At 49.6% G+C, this 25388-nt stretch overlaps 1 protein-coding gene across 15 annotated transcripts in view; it reads right to left on the bottom strand.

The window, feature by feature from the left end:
* MTMR3 (myotubularin related protein 3) overlaps positions 1 to 25388 on the bottom strand; it is a 233500-nt gene that overhangs the window by 93148 nt on the left and 114964 nt on the right. For all 15 annotated transcript variants that reach the window (XR_013348063.1, XM_077835116.1, XM_077835112.1 and 12 more), the window contains one exon: positions 22344 to 22460. Coding sequence is in view for 14 of the 15 variants with exons in the window: in XM_077835116.1 (XP_077691242.1) it covers positions 22344 to 22460 (117 nt within the window). In the remaining variant the exon portion in view is untranslated. The remainder of the gene's footprint in view (positions 1 to 22343; positions 22461 to 25388) is intronic.

The raw sequence follows: 25388 nt of genomic DNA, 5'->3' as shown, positions 1-25388 counted from the left end.
CTGACGAGTAGCATGCGGTCTGGGGTAAAAAACCAGAAGAAAAATGTCCTGGTTGATATGAAAGGTTGATATGGTTGATATGAAAGGTCGTGTAAGGTGGTTCCAAAGTAAGAGCTCTGTGCTCGGATACATGCCTTGCCGACATGATAGCGACGAGGAAAGCTGTTTTCCAAGAGAGGTATAGGAGGGAACAGGTGGCCAAGGGCTCAAACTGGGCCCACATAAGCCTGGAGAGGACCAGGTTCAGGTCCCACGTGGGGACTGGCTGTCATACCTGTGGGTAGAGACGGTCCAGGCCCTTAAGGAACCTACTGACCATGGGGTTGGAGAAGACAAATCGGCCATTCGCTCCTGGGTGGAAAGCCGAAATGGCTGCCAGGTGCACCTTGATGGATGATATCGCCAGGTCCTGCTATTTCAGGCTCAGGAGACAGTTCAAAATGAGAGGCATGGATGCCTGGAGGGGGGGCGTGCTGCGGTGAGTGCACTAGCATGAGAATCACTTCCATTTAGCCATATATGTGGCCTGAGTGAAAGGTTTCCTGCTACCCAACAAAACCTGCTGTACCAAATGAGAACAGAGTAGCTCAGCCATGCAGCATCCACGCCGTGAGGTGGGGGGATCGTAGGTTGGGGTGACAGAGGCAGCCATGATCCTGAGTGATCAGGTCCGGAAAAAGAGGCAGTGGAACCAGGGCGTCCACCGAGATTTCCAACAGCATGGTGTACCAGTGCTGTCTGGGCCAAGCCGGGGCGACCAGAATCAGTCGTGATCTGTCCCTGCGCACCTTGAGCAGGACCCTGTGTGCAAGGGGAAACAACGGGAATGCATAAAACAACCTGCTTGTCCATGGGAGTAGGAAGACATCTGTGAGAGAGCCCGGGTAGCGGCCCTGGAGGGAGCAAAACGCCGGACACTTCCGGTTGCTGCGCGAGGCAAACAGGTCAACCTGGGGAAACCCCCACTTTAGAAAGATGGAGTGGATGACATCAGGGTGAAGCGACCACTTATGGGATTGAAAGGACCTGCTGAGGTGATCCGCCAACATGTTCTGGACCCCTGGGAGAAACAATGCCACCAGGTGAATGGAGTAGGCTATGCAGAATTCCCACAGTCAAATGGCCTCTTGATAGAGGGGGGAGGAACGAGACCCCCCCCTTGCTTGTTGATGTAGAACATGGCCGTAGTGTTGTCTGTGAGGACCGCCACGCAACGACCATGCAACCACTCCCGGAAGGCTTGGCACGCAAGATGCACCGCCAACAGCTCCCATACACTGATATGGAGAGAGAGATCGGATGGGGCCCATAGACCTTGCGTCTGGATGTCCCCGAGGTGGGTGCCCCATCCCAGGGCTGACGCATCCGTGACGAGGGACAAGGAAGGCTGAGGGGTGTGGAAGGGAACTCTTCCGCATACTGCCCTTGGGTCTAGCCACCATTGGAGGGAGGCCAGGATCCGCTTTGGAATGGTGACCACCAGGTTCACGCTGTCTCGACCTGGGCGGTAGACCGATGCCATCCAGGCTTGAAGAGGGCGGAGCCGTAGTCTGGTATGTCTGGTCACTTATGTGCAGGAAACCATGTGTCCTAGAAGACTCAAGCATGTTCTTGCCATTGAGGTTGGGAAGCTTTGAAGGCTCCTGATAAGGCCTTGACAAGGAAGCGAGCATCTGGAAGGAGGGCTCGAGCCCGCACAGAGTCTAGGACTGCCCCAATAAATTCCATCCTCTGGATCAGTTCTAGCGTTGACTTTGCCACGTTGAGCAGCAGGCCTAACCGTTGAAACGTGTGTGACGAACTGAAGGTGAGCCTGCACCTGCTCTTTGGTATGCCCTCGGATGAGCCAGCAGTCGAGATATAGGTATACCTGTATCCATCGTCGATGAAGGAAGGCTGCCACTACCACCATACATTTGGTGAACACCCGAGGGGCCGTGGAGAGGCAGAAGGGAAGGACCGTGAACTGATAATGTTCGCGGTTGACAACAAAGCGGACAAAGCGTCTCTGAGCCGGATGAATCGTGATGTGGAAATACGTGTCCTTCATGTTGAAGGTGGTGTACCAGTCTCCAGGGAAGGTATAATGGTGCCCAAGGAGACCATGCGGAACTTCAACTTTACCATGAATTTGTTGAGTCCACGCAAGTCCAGGATAGGCCTGCCCTTTCCCTTGGGGATTATGTCCGCAGAGGCTCCTTCCAGGGTGGCCTTACCACTTATCCAGACCTGCTCTAGGAAGTAATGGGAGTAGAACCCCCTGCCCCTTAGCTCCCTTGGAACCTCCTCGATCACTCCCATGGCAAGGAGTGACTGCATCTCCTGGATAAGGAGTTGCTCGTGAGAGGGGTCCCTGAAGAGGGACAGGGTGGGAAGAATGAAAATTGGAGAGAGTATCCCCTTTCCACCGTGCAAAGAACCCAACGGTCCGTGGTTATGAGGGACCAGGCATGATGGAAACGGGATAAACAATTCAAGAATGGGGTAGGATCCTGAGTGAGGTCTGGTACACTGTCCTTAGGTGTCCCTTCAAAACTTTTGTTTGGGACCCAATGAGGGCTTGGAAGGACCTTGGGCCTGGCCGGATTAGTGGTTGGAGGGTTTTCTCCTACCACCACACCCCCGTCTCCTATAGAAGTCCTGCCTCGGCCGAGGAGGAGGGTAGGAGCGTTGAGGCTGTGGTTTAAATGGTTTCCGCAGGGTAGATGGTGTGTGCATCCCCAGCAAATGCATTATGGCCCTAGAGTCTTTGAGGCTTTGAAGCCTCGAGTCTGTCTTGTCTGAGAATAGGCCTGCTCCATCAAAGGAGAGATCCTGCAAAGTTTGCTGAAGCTCTGGTGGGAAGACAGAACTTGCAGCCAAGAAATGCACCTCATTGCTATCCCTGAAGAGACGGTCCGAGCAGCAGAGTCCTCGGTGTCCAATGAGGCCTGCAAAGCAGTTCGCATCACCGTTTTGCCCTCCTCTACCAGAGCCCCAAACTCTTCTCTGGACTCCGGAGGAACCAGTTCCTTGAACTTCATCATGGAGTTCCAAGAGTTAAAATTGTATCGGCTCAGGAGAGCCTGCTGGTTCACAATCCGGACCTGGAGCCCCCCTGAGGAGGAGACTTTGCGCTCAAATAAATCGAGCCGCTTGGCCTCTTTCCATTTTGGTGCCGGGGCTTGCTGACCATGACACTCCTTCTCATTCAGTGATGCCACCACCAGTGAACAGGGCTGAGGGTGAGTGCAGAGACAGGTCTATCCCTTGGAGGGAATGAAATACTTCCGCTCCACCCCCTTAGCAGTTGGGTGAATGGAGGCGGGTGTTTGCCAGATTGTTCTGGCCGTGGTTTGAATGGTCCGGATAAGTGGTAAGGCCACCCTGGAAGGAGCCTCTGCGGACATAATGTCAACCACAACGTCCTCCACCTCAACCACCTCCTCTGCTTTCAGATTCATGTTCTGCGCCACCCTGCGCAAGAGTTCCTGGTGGGCGCGGAGGTCTATGGCGGGGGGGAGGAACGACCCGATATAGCAGTCCCCGCCACAGCCTCATCGGGCGAAGATGAGGAGGATGCCACAGGAGGGAGAGGATCATCCAGGGCCTCTTGCTGAGCTGTGCCCCGCTGCTCCAGTTCCGCGACCTCAGTGTTCGGGCCGGGAGTTGGAGGAAGAGGAGCTGGCACCTGTAAGGACGATGCCACCGTCTCCATGCCTCCGGAGCAGGATGGCTGGCAGAAGCCTCAGACACTTGCGGCTCAGACAGGGCCAAGCGAGAAGCCCCAGAGGGAGCACCCTGGGCCTGGTGGTACGCCCAGAGTGTCCAAAAGGGCCAGTGGGTGGACCCTTGGGCGGGGCCCTGTTCTTGCGCATTCCACTGATCCGCCCGTAAGCCCAGGAGGCCGTGATCCGAGTGGTGGTGGTCTGAGAAGCATGACCCTGCCTCAGACCCTGATGAGAGAGAGGCGGAACGCAATGGCCACGGTGGTGCCGAGTGGATCTGCACCGAATCACGTCGACAAGACGAAGTTGATCGGTACCGCGAAGCTGGAGATCGGTGGCGAGATGGAGAAGAATGGAGCCGTGATGCTGGGGAGCAGTATCTGGACCTAGATCGGTGCCGGGACCTGGACCGGTGCCTAGATCTGGACCTGTGTCTCGACAATTATGACCGGCGTCAGGACCGGGATCTACTCCTGGATGGCAACTGGCAGACAGAACGGTGTCGAGATCGGTGCCGGGAGTCGGAGCAGTGCCGCAAATATGACCAGCGCTGCGATGGAGAGCGGTGCTGGGACTACGAGCGGCGTCGGGAGCGGGAACGGCATCGGGAGCAGGATTGGTACAGAGGCTCAACCAACAGTGCTGGCAGGTAAATAAGCGTCGGCTTGCCCCTGGATGGTGCCACATGGACAGGTGGCAGTGCCTTGGTCTGTTGAGGGGATGCCAATACAGTCAAGGCACTCAGATCCCTTGCCACCGCAAAGGTATCTGGTGTAGATGGCAATTGGACCTCAACCACGCTGTGAGTCGGGGAGTGCAGTTGCACCAGACTCAACAGCTCCGTCCTTGGTACCAGAGTTAGCGGTGCCAAGGCCGTCACCTGTGTCCCTAGGCGCTCTGCTGCGGGATGAGGTTCTGCAGGCGGAGCCAGAAAGGGTGGTGCCTGCTGAGGTGGGCCAGCCTTTTCCGGCTTCCGGTGCTGCTTCTGACCAGGCGAGTCAGAACGGTGCCGGGCTGAAGATGTTGGTTGCGGTGCTGGGGAACCTCAGTGCCGAGGCTCTCTATCAGAGTCCGACCACGGTACTGTTCCTGTAGCTGAAGCCGGGGCGCTGTGTACTGAAGCGCTCGGCACCAGGTCTTGCCACACCGCTGGAGGCTGAGGACTAAGAGCCGCCTCCAAAAGGAGCTGCCTCAAACGAAAGTCTCGCTCCTTCTTATTCCGGGGACGAAAGCTTTTGCAAATCCTGCACTTCTCCGCCTAGTGAGACTCCCCTAGATACTTCAGGCAAGAATTGTGGGGGTAGCCCATTGGCATGGGCTTGGAGCAGGATCCACAGGGCTTAATGCCTGGAGCTTTGGGCAGAGCCCAATCAAGTACAGGGAGGAGGGGAAACCCCCTTCTCCGCCACTAATACAAACTACTATACGATAACTAGAACTACAACTATTAATCTATAACAATACTATAACAACAAACTATGAACAAACTATAGGGTGAACACTAGGGAGAGTGGAGAGTAGCAAAGCCAAGCTCCAGAGTTCCAACGACTGTCACGGGCGATAAGAAGGAACTGAGGGGGTGCTGGGGTCAGCTGGGGTATATATCCAGCGCCATGAAGGCGCCACTCCGGGGGCTCCACAGCCGACCCACTGGGTGTTGTTAGGGTAAAAATTCTCCCACAGCCGTGCACGCGGCATGCGCACACCTAATTGGAATCGATATGAGCAAGCACTCGAAGAAGAATACATAAATACAATGGGGAAAATCTGAAAACACCAACTGACCCAACTTTCAAGTAAAGGTGAAGGTCAGGGAAAGACCACACTGAGATTCATGTAATAATTAAAACTACAAAATAATTCCCACTCAGCCACTATGACTTCATAGATCATTGAAATGTAGGGCTGAAAGGGATTTTGATACATCATCAAGTCCAGCCCCCTGTGCCAAGGCAGGACCTAGTACCAAAACCTGATAGGTGTTCTCCCAACTGGTGTTTAAAAACCTCCAGACATGGGGATTCCACAACCTCACTGGGAAGCATATTCCAGTGTTTAACTACCCTTACAGTTAGAAAGTTCTTAATATCTAACCTAAATCTCCCTTAGAATCATAGAATATCAGGGTTGGAAGGGACCTCAGGAGGTCATCTAGTCCAACCCCCTGCTCAAAGCAGGACCAATCCCCAACTAAACTTGCTGCAGATTAAGCCCATTACTTCTTGTCCTACTACTTTCAGATGGGGAAGCAAAGGGAAGCCACAAGAGCAGTCATGGGACTCTCCTCAGCAGTATGTTTCGGGTACCCAGGGCAACTGGCAGAGAGGTAAATCACTGTGGGGCAGGAGGCGGGACTTGGGAACAACTGGTTGGTGATTCCTATCCTGTGCCGGGCTCAGCTGGTAGTGCGGGCTGGGGGGGATGGGACTTCCTCTCCCCCTGCACAGCATCCAGGGCCGGCTCAGACCCACCCTCAGACTTCTCCCCCGGCTGCAGGAAGCTCTGCAAACTCCCCCCACGCGCTTCCTGCACCCATTGCTCCTCAGCTGCAGAGGGTGGGATCCCTGTGTAGGGAGCTGCTCCCCCATCCACACAACCCCCATACATCCAGACCCCCCCATACCGAGACCCTCCCGCTGAGCCTCACCCCCACTCACTCAGAACCCCCCAGATGAGCCCCCCACACCTAGACCTCCCCAACGAGTCACCCACACCCAGATCCCCACCCCATCGAGCCCCAAACAGTTGCATCTGGATCTCCACCCCACTGAGTCCCACTTCCCCAGCATCTGGACTTCCCACTGAGCCCCCCACACCCAGACACCCCACCACTGAGCCCCAACCACCTTCACCTGTACCTCCCCTGCATTACCATTGCACACAAGGTCCCCCAACAAGCCCCTGTGCACCCAGATCCCCTCCACACCCAGACTGCCCCACACAGAACTCTCTCAACCCACACCTGGATCCCCCACACTAAGTCCCTCCACACTTGGATCCTGTCTTGCTGAGCCTGCCTGCCCATACCTGGTGCACCTGGCATGGAGAGGCAGGACCCTTGGGTGTTTCTGAGGATTGGGTGGAGTGGGTGGTCCTTGGGTTGGGTGCAGCCTCACCGCTGAGTCTGTGTCCCGGGGTGGCGGCAGGGGAGGAGGAGCTGCACAGTGATCTCCCACCTCTGTGAAGCCAGTGGCCTGTGCTCCCCAATGCCATGCTGGAGCCTCCACATTTATTTGACAAATACAATTTGCAGAAATTTGGAGAATTTTAAAATATTATGTGCAGAATTTTTATTTTTTTGCAGCAGAATTTTTAATTTTTTGGTGCAGAATGCTCTCAGGAGTCATAGGTTCCAGCCTTTCTTTAAGAAAAACCAATCAAGAGATATCAGCCCGGGAATTCAAGTTTTGATGTGCACTCAAAGTACCATTATTGAATTTACTAATGAGCCCTTGGATGAATATAAGTCAACAATTTTGACAGTCATAGTTTCATCAGTTTATGTATGGTCTGCTGCGGGCCTTTTCTTTTTACACTTAAAATACCATGTTCCTATGGCTATGCTGATCTACCAATTTATATGTTGAAAGGACTCATGCATACAGCCCTTCTCTGCTGCGTTGCAAGGTGAGCATCATCAACACATTTTTTAACTGTTCAAAGCATAGGTGCAGCAAGTGATCTAGAAGCATTGTACTACTTACTGAGATGTCACAAGCATCAGATTGACAGACAGTCTATTGAATTGTAAACAAAAAAACAAGAGTAAGATAAAAGCCAAAAACTGGGTTTGGTATTTTTAACTGGATTCCATCTTCTCCACACAGTTGCCCCTTGCAAAAGTCCAAGAATTGGCATGCACATTGCATTCACTGGGGGGCCACTTCTTCAGCTGCTGCATGGGAACAACTCCCACTACCGTCAGTAGGAGTTGCTTGCATACAGGAGCTGTGAAATCAGGCTCTGGGAATTCATTCCATTTGAAAATACTGCATCCAACATAACATGCTACAAGCGGGTACTTTTGTAAGAGGTCCTGTCTCGTACATAGATGTATTTCTCTTCAGTGAGGTGGGAAGGTTGTTAGCTCATTCACAGTACCAACATTTAATTTAGGATATTAAGTCTTACAGAAATTGGAATGTATGAGTCACAAGGTGGTGGCCCCTTAAAGGGAGATGGTCCTCAGTCCACCTGTGATAAGCTTATCTCATCATATGGCTGGTGGGTCAGGGGACCCAATCAGGCCTACGGTAAATAAAGAAGAGGCTGGGGAAAGAAGGGGCTGTAGGTGGGTATTTTGGTAGATGCTTGTAGATGCTGCAGGGAGTAATAAGGCTGCTGCAGGGCACTGAGTCAGGGTGGGAGACACTGCTGGGGAAGGAGGCCTGTGGAGAAGGCAGACAAGGTCAAATGACAGGTAAGAAGTGCTCGGAGAACAGAAAGGCAGACCCTCAAGAAGGAGGGGTTGTGCCCAGCATGGGACTACGGTGAAAAAAAGGAACTTTAAAAAGATAGACCCACTGTGAGACTGGGGCAGAAAAGACTTTATTTTTGTGTTTATTTTATGTTAATAAACCTGACCCCCAAAAGGGGCACTGATTGGCTAAAAGCCTTTGTAGAGTTATTGAGGAACCTGAGTAAAGGGGAAACAGAGGCAGAGTGCTGCAGAGCCACATTTGGCCAACGGGTGGTGCTACAGGGTAGGTGCACCCCCATTACATATTGAGCTGGTGTCTTCCCCACATGCAAGAGTATTTCTACATCTGCCACCATCCACCTGCAGCCCCCCCTTTGCTCTCCCAACCTCTTCCTTATCTACTGCAGGTCTGATTGGGTCTCCTGACCCACCAGTTACATGACCTACCTGAGGAGAGGAGTGAAGCTTGTCACAGGTGGGATTGGGGCCTTGAAGGACCAGCCACTCTCTGACAATACGATATGCTCAAAATTAAAATAAAGCTTACAAAATTAGTAAACCTGCAAGTTATGAAAAGCTCCTTGCTATGGTTAATCAGGTCTTCTTTAAAGAGCAATTCTGATTAAAAAAAACCAACAATGGGAAAGAATAGAGATAAGTAGGGTCAACAGTACACAGCACTTTCAAATCATAGATGCATCATTTGTGCAGATATAGCTGAAGTTCTTACTGTCCCAAACTATGACACTAAAAATGGTGCCTAATCATTGCGTTTAGCTTCTATCCTCCATGTTAAGACCTTTCTGCCCAGAGCACTAGGTTAGCAGAGAAGACCAAATTCTGTTGCAGAAGAATAAGCATTCTAGTCTCTCTCTTACATCATCAATATAAATGTCACCTGAATTCTTATGATTAATGATGATATATGAAGCAGAACTAACATCACTTGAGGTATCAGGTGGAGTCTGCAGTTTTGACTGGCAGTAAACTATTGTAACTTGTAAACTGAACCGACCGGATAGGAAAGTCACTGAGGCACAATACATATGGAAATACCAACATAATTTTGTAGACTCATTTCTGATCATAAACAGTGAGGTTTTGGTTTAAAAACAAACTTTCAGTGCTGATCATCATCAACAAGGAAAATCCTCAAATGGTACAGCCTCATTGCATTGAGCGCCACCTGGATCACTCTCTTAACTCAGGCCTTAAGCCGGTCTGGCTGGAAATTCAGTCTATATGCATCACTGGTAATCTTATCATGCGACCAAAGCTTTTGGCACCCCCATGACAGCCAACTGTGTAGTGGCATTCATGAAAAATGCTAAACTGACAGTCTTTGCAAATTAAATCCTGTATTTATCCACAGACACGCAGGGGCAATGCAAGCATTTACACAAGCTCTGATCCAGTGGCCAATTCTAGGGAGAAACTTTTAGTTTGTAGGGGGTTCACTCCTTGGCTTCTCTGCTGAGATGCTAAGCTGAGTTCTTGCTGGGGTAATACATTTTATAACAAGGCTAGCAAGCAGTCTTCTAGGAAATGATCAGACCACCCATCAATTTTGCATGCCACACGACAGCTGTGAGATAATTATTTTCAGACAGTACTAGTGTGTGCTAGAATTAAACTGTTGACCTAGAGGTGAAAGCCTTTATCTACTTCCTATTATCAATCCCATAAACCACTCAGACCCTCAATTTTAATTTATCATAGTGACAATATAAGTTCTCTCTAAGTTGCGCGGCTGCCCGACCGCCCAGCAAGCTATCAAGTGCCGCGCACTTCAGGTGTCCCTCCCCACACTGCTGTGCTGCTCCTGCCCTCTGCCTTGGAGCCCCTGACTAGCTGCTCCCAGGAGCCTCCTGCTTGCTGTGCAGAGCAGGGGGAGGGAGGGACTGATGTCAGGGTGTCCCCCTCCCCTGTACCTCATCTTCCCAGAGAATGGGGGGACACGACAGGATAACCCAGAGGGCAACCCAGAGATCCAGGAACACACTGAGGGAAGGGTAGGAAGTGGCTCAGGGACATCTGACTACGGTCCGGCTGGGTTGCTGCCTGAATCCAGTTCAGCGTGTTGCAGCTGGATCCCTGCTGGGATCTGACCCAGTGGCAGAACTCTCCACCACTGTTAGGGCCCTGGTCTGGGACGCAGTGGAATCGGGTGCATCCCCCAACCCCTGCCACCCCACCCCTGGGATGGCAGCAAACCCACCTTTGGCCAGGAGGCCTGTGGGAGTCTACCATCTGCCTGAGCCCCCCTAGACTGTTTGCTGAGTGCTTAGCCCCTGCCAACACCTTAGACTCTTTGTGTGGTACCCCGCGCTGCTTGAGGACCGGGGTCGCTGGATTATTCACTGGTCTGCCCTGCCTGAGGTCTTGGGCCCCCAGACCACTCGCTGCTCTACCCCTCCGGAGGGATCGAGCCCCAAGACTGCTAACCTCCCCCTTGTCTAAGACTGTTATTCCAGGGGTGTGAGAGCGAAGAGGTGTGGTCTCTCTTGGAGACTGAGAACAAGGGAGGGCCACACACGCCTACACCCTGTCCTGAGGTATCTTCCTTACCACCGTCTGAATCAATGGGAAGGGGAAAATAGTGTACATCAGGACCTTCCCCCAGTGGGAAAGGAAGGTATCTAACAGGGACTGACTATTCCTGCCCACTCTGGAACACAAGATGCAACACTTTCTATTGACCCTTGCTTCAAAATAGGTCCACCTCTGGTTGACCCCAGCTGGAGAATAAAGTCAGAACCAACTGATCTTATATGGTATGTCTACACAGATCATAAAAACCCGTTGCTAGCCTGGGTCAGGTGTCTCAGGCTCACAGGGCTCAGGCTCCGGGTTGAAAAATTGATATGTAGACATTTCCCTGCAACGGTACACGGTCCCAGAGCTTGGGCTTCAGCCAGAGCCCAACTGTCTACACAGCAATTTTTAGCCCCACAGCCCAAGCCCCATGAGCTCCAGTCAGCTAACCTGGACCAGCAGCAGCCATGTCACAAGTCTTTTATCCCTGTGCAGATGTACCCTCAGGGACCATTCGTGCATAACTATCTGCTTAGACAGTCTGCAACTACATTATTTTCCCCTGCTAGACACAGGGCCACAGGATAAATGTCATGGCAAATACACCAATCCCACAGATTTATCACCTCTGTGCAAAGGGAAGCGGAGTGGGCACACCCTGCCTGTTGATGGAATACAATGCCAGTGTATTATCCATTCCCACCTGCACAACGCTCCCTTGCAGGTGGGGGAGGAAAGACTTGAGAGCCAATGAACAGCTCTCAGTTCCAATACACTGATATGCAGGGATCTCTCCTGAAAAGACCAGTACCCTTGAACTGTCAAATGATTTAGATCAGAGGTGGGCAAACTATGGCCCGCAGGCCAAATCCGGCCTGTGGGACCGTCCTGCCTGGCCCTTGAGCTCCCGGCTGGAGAGACTAGCCCCCAGCCCCTCCCCTGTTGTCCCCCACCCCCACAGCTACGCCGCTGCACGGGCAGCGGGGCTGGGAGCTCCTACTGCTCTGAGTGGAATGGTAAGGGGGCGGCAGCAGGGCGTGCATGGCGGTTGGGTAGGGGGTCCCGGGGAGGAGGTTCTGGGGCAGTCAGGGAACAGGGGGGCTTGGATAGGGTGTGGGAAACCTGGGGGGCCTGTCGGGGGGCAGGAGGGTGGATAGGGGCTGGGGGGCAGTTAGGGGACAGGGAGCAGGGTGGGTTGGATAGGGGGTGGGATCCCTTGGGCAGGGGGCCCTGGGATGGGGCGGGCAGGGGACAAGAAGCAGGGGGGTTTGGATGGGTCAGAAGTTCTGAGGGGGGTAGTCCGGGGGTGGGAAGTGGGAGGGGGAGGATAGGTGGCAGGGGCAGGCTGTTTGGGGGCTACAGCCTTCCCTACCTGGCCCTCCATACAGTTTCCCATGCCGATGTGGCCCTCAGGCCAAAAAGTTTGCTCACCCCTGATTTAGATGCTCTCCCCAACCCTGGTTGATGCTTCTGAAGTCACTGTCCAGGATGGACCCATTGTTTATCCATTAGCATATTTGTTCTGTCTGACCGTCAGTCTAAGGAATATGATATTCTGACACAGGACGATTAACACCTGAAGACTCTCCCAACTTGGTCTATACACCCAAGACATCAAGTGTTGTCCTGCAAGTAGCAGCTGCCATAAGACCCATGAGACTCAGGGAGAATTTTATTCTCTGGGTGGGACACTGCCAAATCTGGAACGGGTACTCGCTCATATTGATAAATCTTTCCTCTGGCAGAAAAGCTCTCCTTTCCAGAGTCCAGTATGGCACCCATAAAGGGAATCCTTTGTGAAGGCAGAGGATCAGCTTTGGGCAGTTGAGAAGAACCTGGGGTCTGAAAAGAGACTGGTCATGAAGATGATATAAGAATGGGGTCAGACCAATGGTCCATCTAGCCCAGCATCCTGTCTTCCAACAGTAGCTATAACAGATCCTTGCACACAGACGCCTTTACTAGTCAGTTGTCTAAACCAGTGGTCTCCAAAGTGGGGTGCGCGCAAGATCATCCCTGGGGGTGCGCAGCAGGAGGAGCGCTGCCAAAGGAGCGCTGCTGGCATGGTGGCAGCAGCGCTCCTGGACCGTTGATTCTTCAGCAGCACACCGACAGCAGCTTGGCTCTCCCCGCTCCATCCTCGGTGGCATCTCGGTTCTCCCCACTCCGTCTTCGGCGGCACGCCAGCGGCAGCTCTTCTTCTTTTTTACCTCCCTAGAGCTGGCCCTGGGGGTGCACGATCCAAAAAGTTTAGAGACCACTGGTCTAAACAGGTAAAACAAAAATACCCCGATTCCTCAGACGAGTCACTACCAGAGAAAGACATTTTGTAAAATCACTGGGTGCCGTGGCAAGGCCAAACTGAAGCAAACTGTATTAGAAGTGGCAACCAGCCACCACAAAATGGAAGGTACTTCAGACAATTTTGACAAACAGAAATATAAAAATACATCTCCTTTAGATCTAGTCACAAATCAATCCACGATCAACAAAGGGATTACAGTGGCCAGGGTCAACATGCAGAACCATAATTTCCAAATACATATGTTTAAATCCCTTAAATACAGTATTGGACTAGCCCCCACCCCCCCTTTCTTCTGCACCAAAAAATAGCAGGAATAAAACCTCTGACAGCTCAGGTATTCAGGAACCTCCTTGACTGTTCCTATCAGAAGCAATTTTTCTACTTCTGCAATAATAATTGCCTCATGAGAAGGGTCCCTGAAGAGGAAGCAGTAGGGGAGATGGGGGGACTGTATATCACAGCACCTTTCTACAATCTCTGGAACCCATTGGTCCAATGTAATTTGCCTCCATTGGTTAATGAAGTGGAATAGCCTGTCTCCAAAGAGAAGGACAGATTGGTCTTGACTGGCTGGTTCTCAAATCCTGATCATCCCCATCAAAATTTAGGCTTGTTATTCCACAACAATGATGCTGATGAGGAAGTGACTTGTTTAGATTTGGACTTTGATTTGAAAGGTTTTTTCTTATAGTTACCAGGGTCGTTAACAGTACCTGCAGCCTTCCAGGGCTTGTCAAGAGATAAGATAAAGAAGGTGGGGTAAGACTGCCTCTGGTATCAGAAACTAGAATTGGAGAGCCTCCTTCCAGCAGAGGGAATCAAACCCAGAGAGCAAGCCCTCACTCTGCTGTCGTTTGGTTTTCCCAGCAATTCGTCTTTCTTTTTACTGAAAAGGCCTCCCTCTTCAAAAGGAAGATCCTTCAGCTTAATTCTAGTATCCATAGCTAGGGAGGAGTAACTGAGTCATGAGTGCCTCCTGATGGTCATAGCAAACGCCAGTGCTCTGGCAGCAGAATCAAAGAAGCTGTGAGTGCATGTATGGCTACATTCTGGCCCTCTATTAAGACAGCATTCACCAACCTTTCTCTGTCATTAGTCAAGTCCTATAAAAATGTCATCTTTTCCCATAAATGGAATTGGTAACGGGCCATGACTGCCTAATAATTTGCCACTCCAATACTGAGAGACAATGAGGAGAACACCTTTCTCTCCAACTAATCAATCCTTTTCCTCTCTTTATCAGCTGGCGTGGAATTTGATAGTCCAGCTCTAACCCTGTTATTGGCAAAAGCCATCAGAAGTGAGTAAGAGACAGGGTGGGTGTGAAAGTAGGAAACCCCCTCAGAGGTATCTGATACAACTTGTCAGCTTTCTTAGAAGTAGGTTGGCAAGAAGCAGGCATGGTCCACATGAATTTAACTGGCTGTAGCAACCCATCCAAAATGCGTAGGGATAGTCTACTCCTCAAAGTAGTCCAAATGATATCAAACACTGGGTGAGAAGTCTCTTCCACAGGCACTGCAGGTAAATTTAAAGTGGACATCACATGATCCACCAAGTCATGGAACTGCGTAGCGTCCTCAAGAGGAAAGGAGACTGAAGCCATCCCCATGTGTTCAGCCAATAGTAAAACAGGTTCATAGTCCATTTGCAAATGCTTCTGATCAAAGAGAGGAGCCACCTCCTCATCTTCTTCCTCAGACAGCCACCTCCTTCCTTCTTCCTCAGGTATCACTGTTGGTAAAGTCAAATGATCTGGAGGAGTCTGAACCAAGGCTCTCTGGACTGCCAGAGATCCTTGGTTTATTTGGAGGGCAAATAAAAAAAACTCTGGAGGTGGCCCCCAATAAGGCCCCAGGATTACCAGTCTCCACAGCAACGGGGTTTGAGAATATGCCTCCGTGAGGCAAACAATCAGGTGGTACAAAGCAAGCCACAGGCAGCTTCTTCCCACCCCACTGCCAGCGGGAAGCCAGGGTGAGAAGCCCTGGAGGCTTTCCCCATCCCTCCCCATCCTCCTGCTCCTGGTTCAGAGCCAGGGGAGAATAGACCGTGCTCTCAGCTGGGAGTCAGGCAACCATGTCAAAGGCTGCCTGGCAAAGGGGGAGCAGGCTGGGAGGGAAATGAGGGCAGCTGGACCTTGCTCCCTGGGGGCAAGACCCTGGGGGCCTTCCCACAGCTCTGGGTGAGGAAAGGGGAGGGGAAAAGCCCTGGGTGGCTTCCCCCACTCCCAGCAGGGAATGGGTAGTAGCAGGGGAAGCCCACCGGGATCCCGGGACCCGGTGAGACAGCCAGGCTCCCAGCAGGGAGCTGCCTGCAGAGCTGAGAGACTGGGCTCTCAGCTCCCCACACTGCCCTTCTTAGGTTGGTGAAAGCGCTCCTTGGTGAGGACACACACCACACCGACCCAAAGAGGGTAATGTGGACATTAACCACTTCAGTAATTAGGTTGACTAATATGGGTCAACTTACATTTCTAGTGTAGACATACCCACAGGATTACATTCTTGGGTGCAGTGAAGCCACAGAGCTAGCTTATGTGACCCCAGGAGGGTCATTCAGTGTCAGGGAATCCTCTGCAGTGTAGCTCCTATGTCACCCCTCCCCTTCTGCTGCCAGCACAGAGGAGAGAGGGTGGCTTGGCGGAAGCAAAAGGGGTGCAGCTGAGGCTTTCCTAGGTCTTGCTGATCCCTGGCTGTCATTCTGCTCCTTGTGGGTTATTAACAGCTGTAGCAACTTAGAGCATCCCAAGGGTTGCTCCTAATTTACATTAAAAGATTGGCTCCAAAATGAAAAATGAATTTTACACTAACTTTGTGCACATGCACATACATACATCTCTGCCTTGTGTGCTCCTTAGCTGCAACTGAAGATCTGACCCTTATTGCAAATTTATGCCCTTACTGTGAGAAAAATATACTAAACCCAGAAAAACAAAGACACTTTCCCCCAAAATCCTGGCACCGCTATTTTTAGCACATGGACAGAGTACATGGATGAAAGTTACACTAGTCTGACAAATATACCTGTATAGTTTCTCATGTCCACAATTCATGAACTAAAAAAATTTACACCGTCAATTATGTCTTTGGAGTAGTTGTTAGAAATCCACAAATCATATGTATATTATTAGAGCTATTATAAGCTACCTAGTATAATATATATTTGTGTGAAGCTTTAGTTTTAGAATACTGGAAAATGAAAATGATAAAAAGAAAATTAAGTAACATTATTGGCTCTGGCACAAACTGATAAAAGAAACACTCAAAGTTAAGACTAACATACCATCCTAAAATAAAGCTGACATACCATCATGAACCAAAGTTATGTATCCAAAAAATACAGCAGATGTCCCAGATTACTTTGTGACATGTACTACAATTAACTGAGTGGAGCACAAGTGTCAAACTTATGTTTGAATTTCTTTGTTTTTTGTCAGCACTAAAATAACATTACTACCTATGCTGTTTAACAACCAGCTCAGCAATGGGCATTTCCTGATTAGCTGGCAGCAGTCAATGACATTAACTCCAACCACGCAATCTTCAGGAAATGCCTAGAGACGTGGTTCATAAATTAAGCATTTTGATACTTTTATTTTGCTGATTTCGTTTTATCACAAGTGTGTAATGTGTATGCTTCTGCACTGTGTGCCAAGTACCAGGCAGTTCTATATAATTAATGGCTGATATTTTAGCCAGTCAGACTACACAGATTATTTGTCAGCATTATATTTATTAACTTAAAAGACTGCATAAAAACTATGGACACACACGACAACATTTTCAAAAATGGGTGCCTAAAGCAAGCTTCCTAAATAGGATTTGGAAAGATGTTGAGCATCCATAGTTCTACTGGTGTCAACAGAAACTGCTGAGTGCTCAGCACCTCTGAAAATTAGGCTTCATCTTTTAGTACCTAAGGCCCCATCTACACTGCCAAGTCTGTGCGCAGTAAAGCAGCTTTGAGCGCTGTAACTCCCGAGGCGTCACATGGCCAAGCCACTGAGTGCACAGAAACTGCGCAGATGCAGCACTCTAAGAAAACCACCTCGACAAGAGGCGTAGAGCTTTCTGCGCTGTGGCTACAGCGCTGCAGCGCCAGTGTAGACACTATGGTGGTTACAGCACTGCAACTGGCCTCTGGAAGGTGTCCCACAATGCCTGTTCTCACCTCTCTGGCCATCAGTGTGAACTCTACTGTTCTGCCCTCAGGTGACAAACCGTCAGCCCCACCCCAGACATTCCTTTGGAAATCTGAAAGTCCCCTTCCTGTCTGCTCGGTGATGCATGCAGTGGTCTCAGAGCATCTTTCCAGGTGGCCAAGCCTGCTCCACACACCAGGCGATCCCCCACTTAAAGCAATGCCGAGCTGCTGGACCGCATCAGTATTTGGGGAGAGGAGGCAGTGCAGTCACAGCTGCGCTCCAGCTGTCGGAATTATACCACCTATGGACAGATTTCAAGATGCATGACAGAAAAGGGCCATGACCAGGATACGTCGCAGTGCAGGGTCAAAGCGAAGGAGCTGTGGAATGCCTACCACAAGGCGCAGGAGGCAAACCGCCGCTCCGGTGCTGGGCCCATGAGCTGCTGGTTCTACAAAGAGCTGGACGCAATACTCAATGGTGACCCCACCTCCACTGCAAAGTCCCCTGTGTATACTTTCTTGGCTTCGTTGCCAGTCAAGAGTGGACCGAGCCAGGAGGAGGCAATCTTGGATGAAGAGGGAGAGGGGGAACCAGAGGCAGAGGATGACTCGGAGGCCAGAGATGCAGGCAGTCGGAAGCTCTTTTCTACCCTGGAGGAGCCTAGCCAGTCACAGCAGTCGGATATTGGCGAAGCGCAAACAGGAGAGGAGGCCCCCGGTAAGTGGATCTGATTTTGGGAATTGCTGAAGCGAGTTGTTGGGGGCAGGAGGGTTGCAGAAAGCAGGCTTGTCTCCATCTCATGCCTAGTTTGAGTGGCAGAACAGGCTGTTAATACACTCCCTCACTTCACGGGAATCTCTCTCAGAGATCTCCAGGAAACTCTCATGGAGATACTGGGCAATCTTCTCCCACAGGTTCCTCAGCAGAGCTGCTTTGTTTCTTGCCCCATTAATGGTAGCTTTCCTGCGCCACTGTGCCATCACTGGGTGCGGGGGGACCATAGCTGCACACAGGCTAGCCGCATAGGGGCCAGGGCAGAAGCTGCAGACTTCGAGAAGACCCTTTCTTGATTCCCTGCTCACCCTCAGTAGCAAGATATCTTCCATAATGATCACCTCCTGTGGAAAGTGTGGGGACAGGAATGATTATCAGGGCCCCCCTACAGTGCTGGCTCTCCCCAAGTGCCCAAGAGCCACATGCCCAGTGTACAGCAGGGTCCAGGAACAGTGATTTACCCTGCCCCTGCGGCTACTCACCATTTTGGGGGGTCTTGTGGCTTGTGGGTGCTTGCCTGGGGTCAGCCAGTTAGTGCCAGGTTTGTGAGTACTGGCTGTATTTTAAAGCACTGAAACAGTGTTGTCTGTGTTGCAAACAATACTGCTTCTGTGTAATGTTGTATTTAAACTTCACAGAGATGACCTTGGGAGGCCAGCCTCCCTTAACAGTGGCAGAACGGTTGCTAAGAATTAGAAAGCGTCCAAGAAGAACTAAGGAGGACGTTATGCGTGAGGTTATGATACACTCTGCCGCCGAGAAAAAGGAATCGAAGGAGTTGAGGGACAGCAAGAAGAGGGAACGCAAGGAGAACACGTCACACCAGAAAGAAACCACGGAGCGGCTCTTGGAGCGGTTATGGAGAGCCAAGCAGACACACTCCAGGCAATACTAGCTCTTCAAACCGAGCAGCTCCGTGACCACCCTCCCCTGCAGCCGCTGTCGCAAAACTCTTTCCTATGCGTCCTCCCCTGCCAACACACTCTTATCAACCTCCTGGCTCCACTCTCTACCCGCAGCATTCCATTCCTCCCTCCTCACAGTCCAGCCCTGTGGACTCCCAATACCCACTGCACTCAACACCCATCCATCTGCAGTTTGGCCCTGCTGAAGTACAGCACCTGCTGCATCGTACTCCAAAGGAGAAGGTTGGGTATGATCCCTGGACATACACAAATCTGTCGCTGTCCCGGGACCTCTCCTCCTCCTGAGACCTTCCATTCCCGCATTCCTTCCATTCCCGCATCCCCCTCCCTGCTGATGGTTTTTTTCATTTGACTTTCTCCTCTGGTTGCTGTCTTTCAATAAAAGAATTGTGTTTGTTTGAAAGCAATCTTTATTCTATTAAGTGAAAGCAAAAAGAGCACTGCAAAGCAACACAAAGTTATGTTAAGGCCTCTTCTTGCATCATGCACACCAATCACCTCCTAGCATTACAAGCACCGCAATCTTGAGCATAGCAACAAATATTAGTGGCTTTCATCTTCAAATTGCTGCCTCAAAGCATCCCTGATCCTTATGTCCTGCGCTGTGCCCCTCTAATAGCCCTGGTCTCCGGCTGTTCAAACTCAGCCTCCAGGCGCTGAGCCTCTCTGGTCCAGCCCTGAGTGAAGCTTTCACCCTTCCCTTCACAAATATTATGAAGCGTACAGCACACGGCTATAAGCATAGGAATATTGTCATTGGCCAGGTCCAGCTTCCCATACAGGCATCGCAAGGGCTTTTAAACGGCCAAATGCACACTCCACGGTCATTCTGCACTTGCTCAGCCTGTTCTTGAACCACTCTTTGCTGCTGTCAAGTTGCCCTGTGTATGACTTCATGAGCCACGGCATTAAGGGGTAGGCAGGGTCTACCAGAATCACAATGGACATTTTGACTTCCCCTACAGTGATCTTCTGGTCCGGGAAGAAAGCCCCTGCTTGCAGCTTCTTGAACGGGCCAGTCTTCCGAAAGATGCATGTGTCATGCACCTTTCCAGACCAGTCTGCATTAATGTCTGTGAAACACCCATGGTGATCCACAAGCGCCTGAAGAACCATTGAGAAATACCCCTTGCGATTAATGTACTCGGTCCTAGACGGTCTGGTGCCAGAATTGGAATGTGCGTGCCATCTATCGCCCCTTCGCAGTTAGGGAAGCCCATATGTGCAAAGCCATCCACAATCTCACGTACTTTGCCCAGAGTCACTGTCTTTCTGAGCAGGATGCGATTAATGGCCCTGCACACTTGCATCAACACAACTCCAACAGTCGACTTTCCCCCTCCGAACTGGTTAGCAACCGATAGGTAGCGGTCTGGAGTAGCCAGCTTCCACAGTACAGTCGCCACGCACTTCTTCAGTGACAGGGCAGCACTCATTCTCGTGTCCTTGCGCCACAGGGCTCGTGCAAGCTCATCACACAGTCCCATGAATGTGGCTTTCCTCATGCGAAAGTTCTGCAGCCACTCCTTGTCATCCCAGACGTGCATCACAATGTGATCCCACCACTCAGTGCTTGTTTCCCAAGCCCAAAAGCGGCATTCCACTGTGGTCAGCACCTCCATGAATGCCACAAGCATTCTCATGTCAGAGCTGCTACGTGTGGCGAGATCAATGTTGTACTCCTCTTGCCTTCGTAGTTTAAGGAATAACTCCACTACCACTCGTGACGTGTTAGTCAGTGCGAACAGCATTCTTGTCAACAGCTCAGGATCCATTCCTGCACCCAGAAAGAGGCAGGGCAGGGCGTACAGTACACAAATCGTTGAAAGATGGCACCAAAAGCAGACGGAAGCACAGGGATTGCTGGAATGTGAAGCAATGCATCACGGGGTATTTGGACAGGACCCAGGATACCCCATGACCCCTTCCGCCTTCCCACAAGTCTTAGCGGCAAAAGACAAAGAGGTGGTCTGTGGGATAACTGCCCAGAGTGCACCGCTCCAAATAGTGCCACAAGTGTGAACACGCTATTGCACAGGCAGCTGTCAGTGTGAACACACAACAGCAGTTTTCCTTGGCGCTCTCTGAGCAGCGCTCTAACTGCTGGCGCTGTAACTTTGCCAGTGTAGACGTGCCCTAAGTATGAATTTCATCTCTGTAGAGAATGCTCTCACCATCCTAACCTGTTTTATCCCCTTCAGGTAACCTAAAGAGAAGGTTCATTGTACCCTTCATTCTGAATTCCCATATTATTATTAATCATGGTTAAGGCTAAGTTTTTGGCATGGGTATTTTTAATAGAACTCACGGACAGGATGCGGGCAAAGATCAATAAATCATGGAAATATACACAGTAATATACACATATTCACTACAGCAATACTGAAGTCCGAGCTCCGCCGCCCAGGGCTGAAGCCCAAGGCCCACGGGGCTGAAGCCCAACCTCTGCCACCCAGAACTGAAGCCCGAGCCCTGCCACGTGGGGCTGAATTATTAGGATTTTCAACAGAATCATAGAAGATTAGGGTTGGAAGAGACCTCAGGAGGTCATCTAGTCCAATCCCCTGCTCAAAGCAGGACCGATCCCCAACTAAATGATCCCAGCCAGGCCATGGTCAAGCCAGGCCTTAAAAACCTCTAAGGATGGAGATTCCACCATCTCCCCCCTAAGTAACCCATTCCAGTGCTTCGCTACCCTCCTAGTGAAATAGTTTTTTCCTAATATCCAACCTAGCCCTCCCCCACTGCAATTGGAGACCATTACTCCTTGTTCCGTCATCTGCCACCACTGAGAATAGCCTAGCTCCATCCTCTTTGGAACCCCCTTCCAGGTAGTTGAAGGTTGCTATCAAATCCCCCCTCACACTTCTCTTCTGCAGACTAAACAATCCCAGTTCCCTCAGCCTCTCCTCATAAATCATGTGCTCCAGCCCCCTAATCCTTTTTGTTGCCCTCCGCTGGACTCTCTCCAATTTGTCCACATCCTTCTTGTAGTGTGGGGCCCAAAACTAGACACAATACTCCAGTTGTGGCCTCACCAGTGCCGAATAGAGGAGAATATTCACTTTCCTCGATCTGCTGGCAATGCTCCTACTAATGCAGCCCTATATGCCATTAGCCTTCTTGGCAACAAGGGCACACTGTTGACTCATATCCAGCTTCTCGTCCACTGTAATCCCCAGGTCCTTTTCTGCAGAACTGCCACTTAACCAGTTGGTCCCCAGCCTGTAGCAGTGCACACAGTCGCGGAGGTCTCATAAAACAACAGACTCCATTACCTCTGTGACAGATTTGTAGCCTTAATCACGGTTACTATGATGGTGCCTGAAGACCAATCAAGAATGGGGCTCACTGTGCTAGGCACTATTCAAACAGAGTAGCAGACAGCCCCTGCCCCAAAGAGCTAACCATCTAAATAGACAAGATATACACAGGAGTGGAAGGGTTATAACACATAAGCAGAGTGAACAATATCTGAATCCATTCTGAATGCCTGTATCATGGCAGTAATATGAATAAAACTTACGTTCACAACAGACTCCTTGAATTTGATGTGCAGTCTGTAATTAGAAAGTGCAATGATGGCATCCTCTGCTCGTCCCACATACTCTGTGCTCTCACCATGAAGTTCAAGGAAGGGGACCTTCAGAACGGAGAAAGAAGCCCTTTAGAAAACCATGTGCTACAAATGTACAACTGCTTACAAATGTCCACTCAAGCTGTTCGCGCACACTCCCTAAACGGGGTTTGAAACACTGCATGGTACATGTAAGGTTGTTACAACTGGCAGTAAAAGCCAGTTACGATTTTGTGCAGATGTCCATTGTAGCCTTGTTTTAACATACACAATTGTCTCACAATGATTCAGCATTAGTGAGGCCTCATCTGGAGTATTGTGTCTAGTTTTGGGCCCCACACTACAAGAAGGATGTGGAAAAATTGGAAAGAATCCAGCAACAAAAATGATTAGGGGCCTGGAGTACATGACTTATGAGGAGAGGCTGAGGGAACTGGGGTTATTTAGTCTGCACAAGAGAAGAATGAGGGGGGATAGAATAGCTGCTTTCAACTACCTGAAAGTGGGTTCCAAAGAGGATGGATCTAGACTGTTCTCAGTGGTAGAGAACAAGGAGTAATGGTCTCAAGTTGCAGTGGGAGAGGTTTAGGTTGGATATTTGGAAAACTTTTCCACTAGGAGGGTGGTGAAGCACTGGAATGGGTTACCTCTGGAGGTGGTGGAATCTCCTTCCTTAGAGGTTTTTAAGGTCAAGCTTGACAAAGCCCTGGCTGGGATGATTTAGTTGGGGATTGGTCCTGCTTTGATCAGGGACTTCCAACCCTGATAGTCTATGATTCTATAATCTACTTTGGGGCTCAAAATCTCCACGCTTGATCTCAGCCCCAAAGGTGAAATATTTTTGGAAGTTGAGCAAAATCCCTTGAGATGTCTGAGTTATGAAAGAACTAAAACTATGTATCATTTTTTTACATGCAATTGTGCTCTGAAAAGAGACAATATAAAAATAGTACTCAACGAAACTGCGCCCTGTGTATACTCACAGTCATATTTGCTTACTTAGGGTCACAAAAGTTTTGTTCTTGTTAACCATGCAGAACCAATATAGCTAAGAGAAATATTTCAATCCTTCTTGTACACCAGGAAATGCACTGTTTACTAAGCTCCAATCGATTACTTTGGCACAAACCCATCAGAGAATGGGACTATGCAGCGTGTAATTTGACTTGAAGAACTTTTATTATTAGTGGTGATGACCAAGAAGGAAAACTCAGCTTGAATCTCAGATCTGAAATTGAACTTGCAGGACTGGCAGCTAGAAAAAGAACAGCTGTCCTATAGTAACTACAGTTCTCGAGATGTTCATTGTCTACATGTACTGCACTTCTAACATAGTGAATGCCAGTGAAAACGAGGTAGGATCAGAGGCTAAAATAGGGAAAGAACAAGTTAAAAATTAATTAGACAAGTTAGATGTCTTCAAGTCACCAGGGCCTGATGACATGCATCCTAAAATACTCAAGGAGCTGACTGAGGGGATATCTGAACCTTTAGCGATTATCTTTGAAAAGTCATGGAAGACAGGAGAGATTCCAGAAGACTGCAAAAGGGCAAATATAGTGCCAATCTATAAAAAGGGAAATAAGAACAACCCGAAAAATTACAGACCAGTCATCTTAGCTTCTGAACCCAGAAAGATAATGCAGCAAATAATTAAGAAATCAATTTGCAAACATCTAGAAGATAATAAGGTGATAAGTAACAGTCAGCATGGATATGTCAAGAACAAACTGTGTCAAACCAAATTGATAGGTTTCTTTGATAGGGTAACAAGCCCTGTGGATGGGGAGAAGATGTGGTATATCTTGACTTTAGTAAGGCTTTTGATACTGTCTCGCATGACCGTCTCATAAACAAACTAGGGAAATGCAACCTAGATGGAGCTACTATATGATGGGTGCATAACTGGTAGGAAAACTATTCCCAGAAAAAGAAAAGGAGTACTTGTGGCACCTTAGAGACTAACCAATTTATTTGAGCATAAGCTTTCGAGCTACTATATGATGGGTGCATAACTGGTAGGAAAACTATTCCCAGAAAAAGAAAAGGAGTACTTGTGGCACCTTAGAGACTAACCAATTTATTTGAGCATAAGCTTTTGTGAGCTACAGCTCACTTCATTGGATGCTGTAGCTCACGAAAGCTTATGCTCAAATAAATTGGTTAGTCTCTAAGGTGCCACAAGTACTCCTTTTCTTTTTGCGAATACAGACTAACACGGCTGTTACTCTATTCCCAGAAAGTAGTCATCAGTGGTTCACAGTCATGCTGGAAGGACATAATGAGTGGTGTTCCGCAGGGATCAGTTCTGTGTCCAGTTCTGTTCAATATCTTCATCAATGATTTAGATAATGGCATAGAGAGTACACTTATAAAGTTTGCAGACAATACCAAGCTGGGACGGGTTGCAAGTGCTTTGGAGAATAGGCTTAAAATTCAAAATTAACTGGACAAACTGGAGAAATGGTCTGAAGTATATAGGATGAAATTCAATAAGGACAAATGCAAAGTAGAAGGAACAAATCAGTTGCACATATACACAATGGAAAGGACTACCTCAGAAGGAGTACAGCGGAAAGGGATCTGGGGGTCATAGTGGATCACAAGATAAATATGAGTCAACAGTGTTGCAAAAAAAAGCAAACATCATTCTGTCCTGCATTAGCAGGAGTGTTGTAAGCAAGACACAAGAAGTAATTCTTCCGCTCTACTCTGCGCTGATTAGGCCTCAGCTGGAGTATTGTGTCCAGTTCTGGGTGCCACCTTTCAGGAAAGATGTGGACAAATTGGAGAAAGTCCAGAGAAGAACAACAAAAATGATTAAAGGTCCAGAAAACATGACCTATGAGGGAAGATTGGAAAAATTGGGTTTGTTTACTCTGGAAAAGAGAAGACAGAGGGGAAATGATAATGGTTTTCAAGTACATAAAGGGTTGTTACAAGGACGGGGGAGAAAAATTGTTCTTCTTAACCTCTGAGGATAGGACAAGAAGC

This window comes from Eretmochelys imbricata, chromosome 15 (assembly GCF_965152235.1).
Source record: "Eretmochelys imbricata isolate rEreImb1 chromosome 15, rEreImb1.hap1, whole genome shotgun sequence".
NCBI classification, from domain to species: domain Eukaryota; kingdom Metazoa; phylum Chordata; order Testudines; family Cheloniidae; genus Eretmochelys; species Eretmochelys imbricata.
This window is presented reverse-complemented; position numbering and strand designations above follow the sequence as displayed.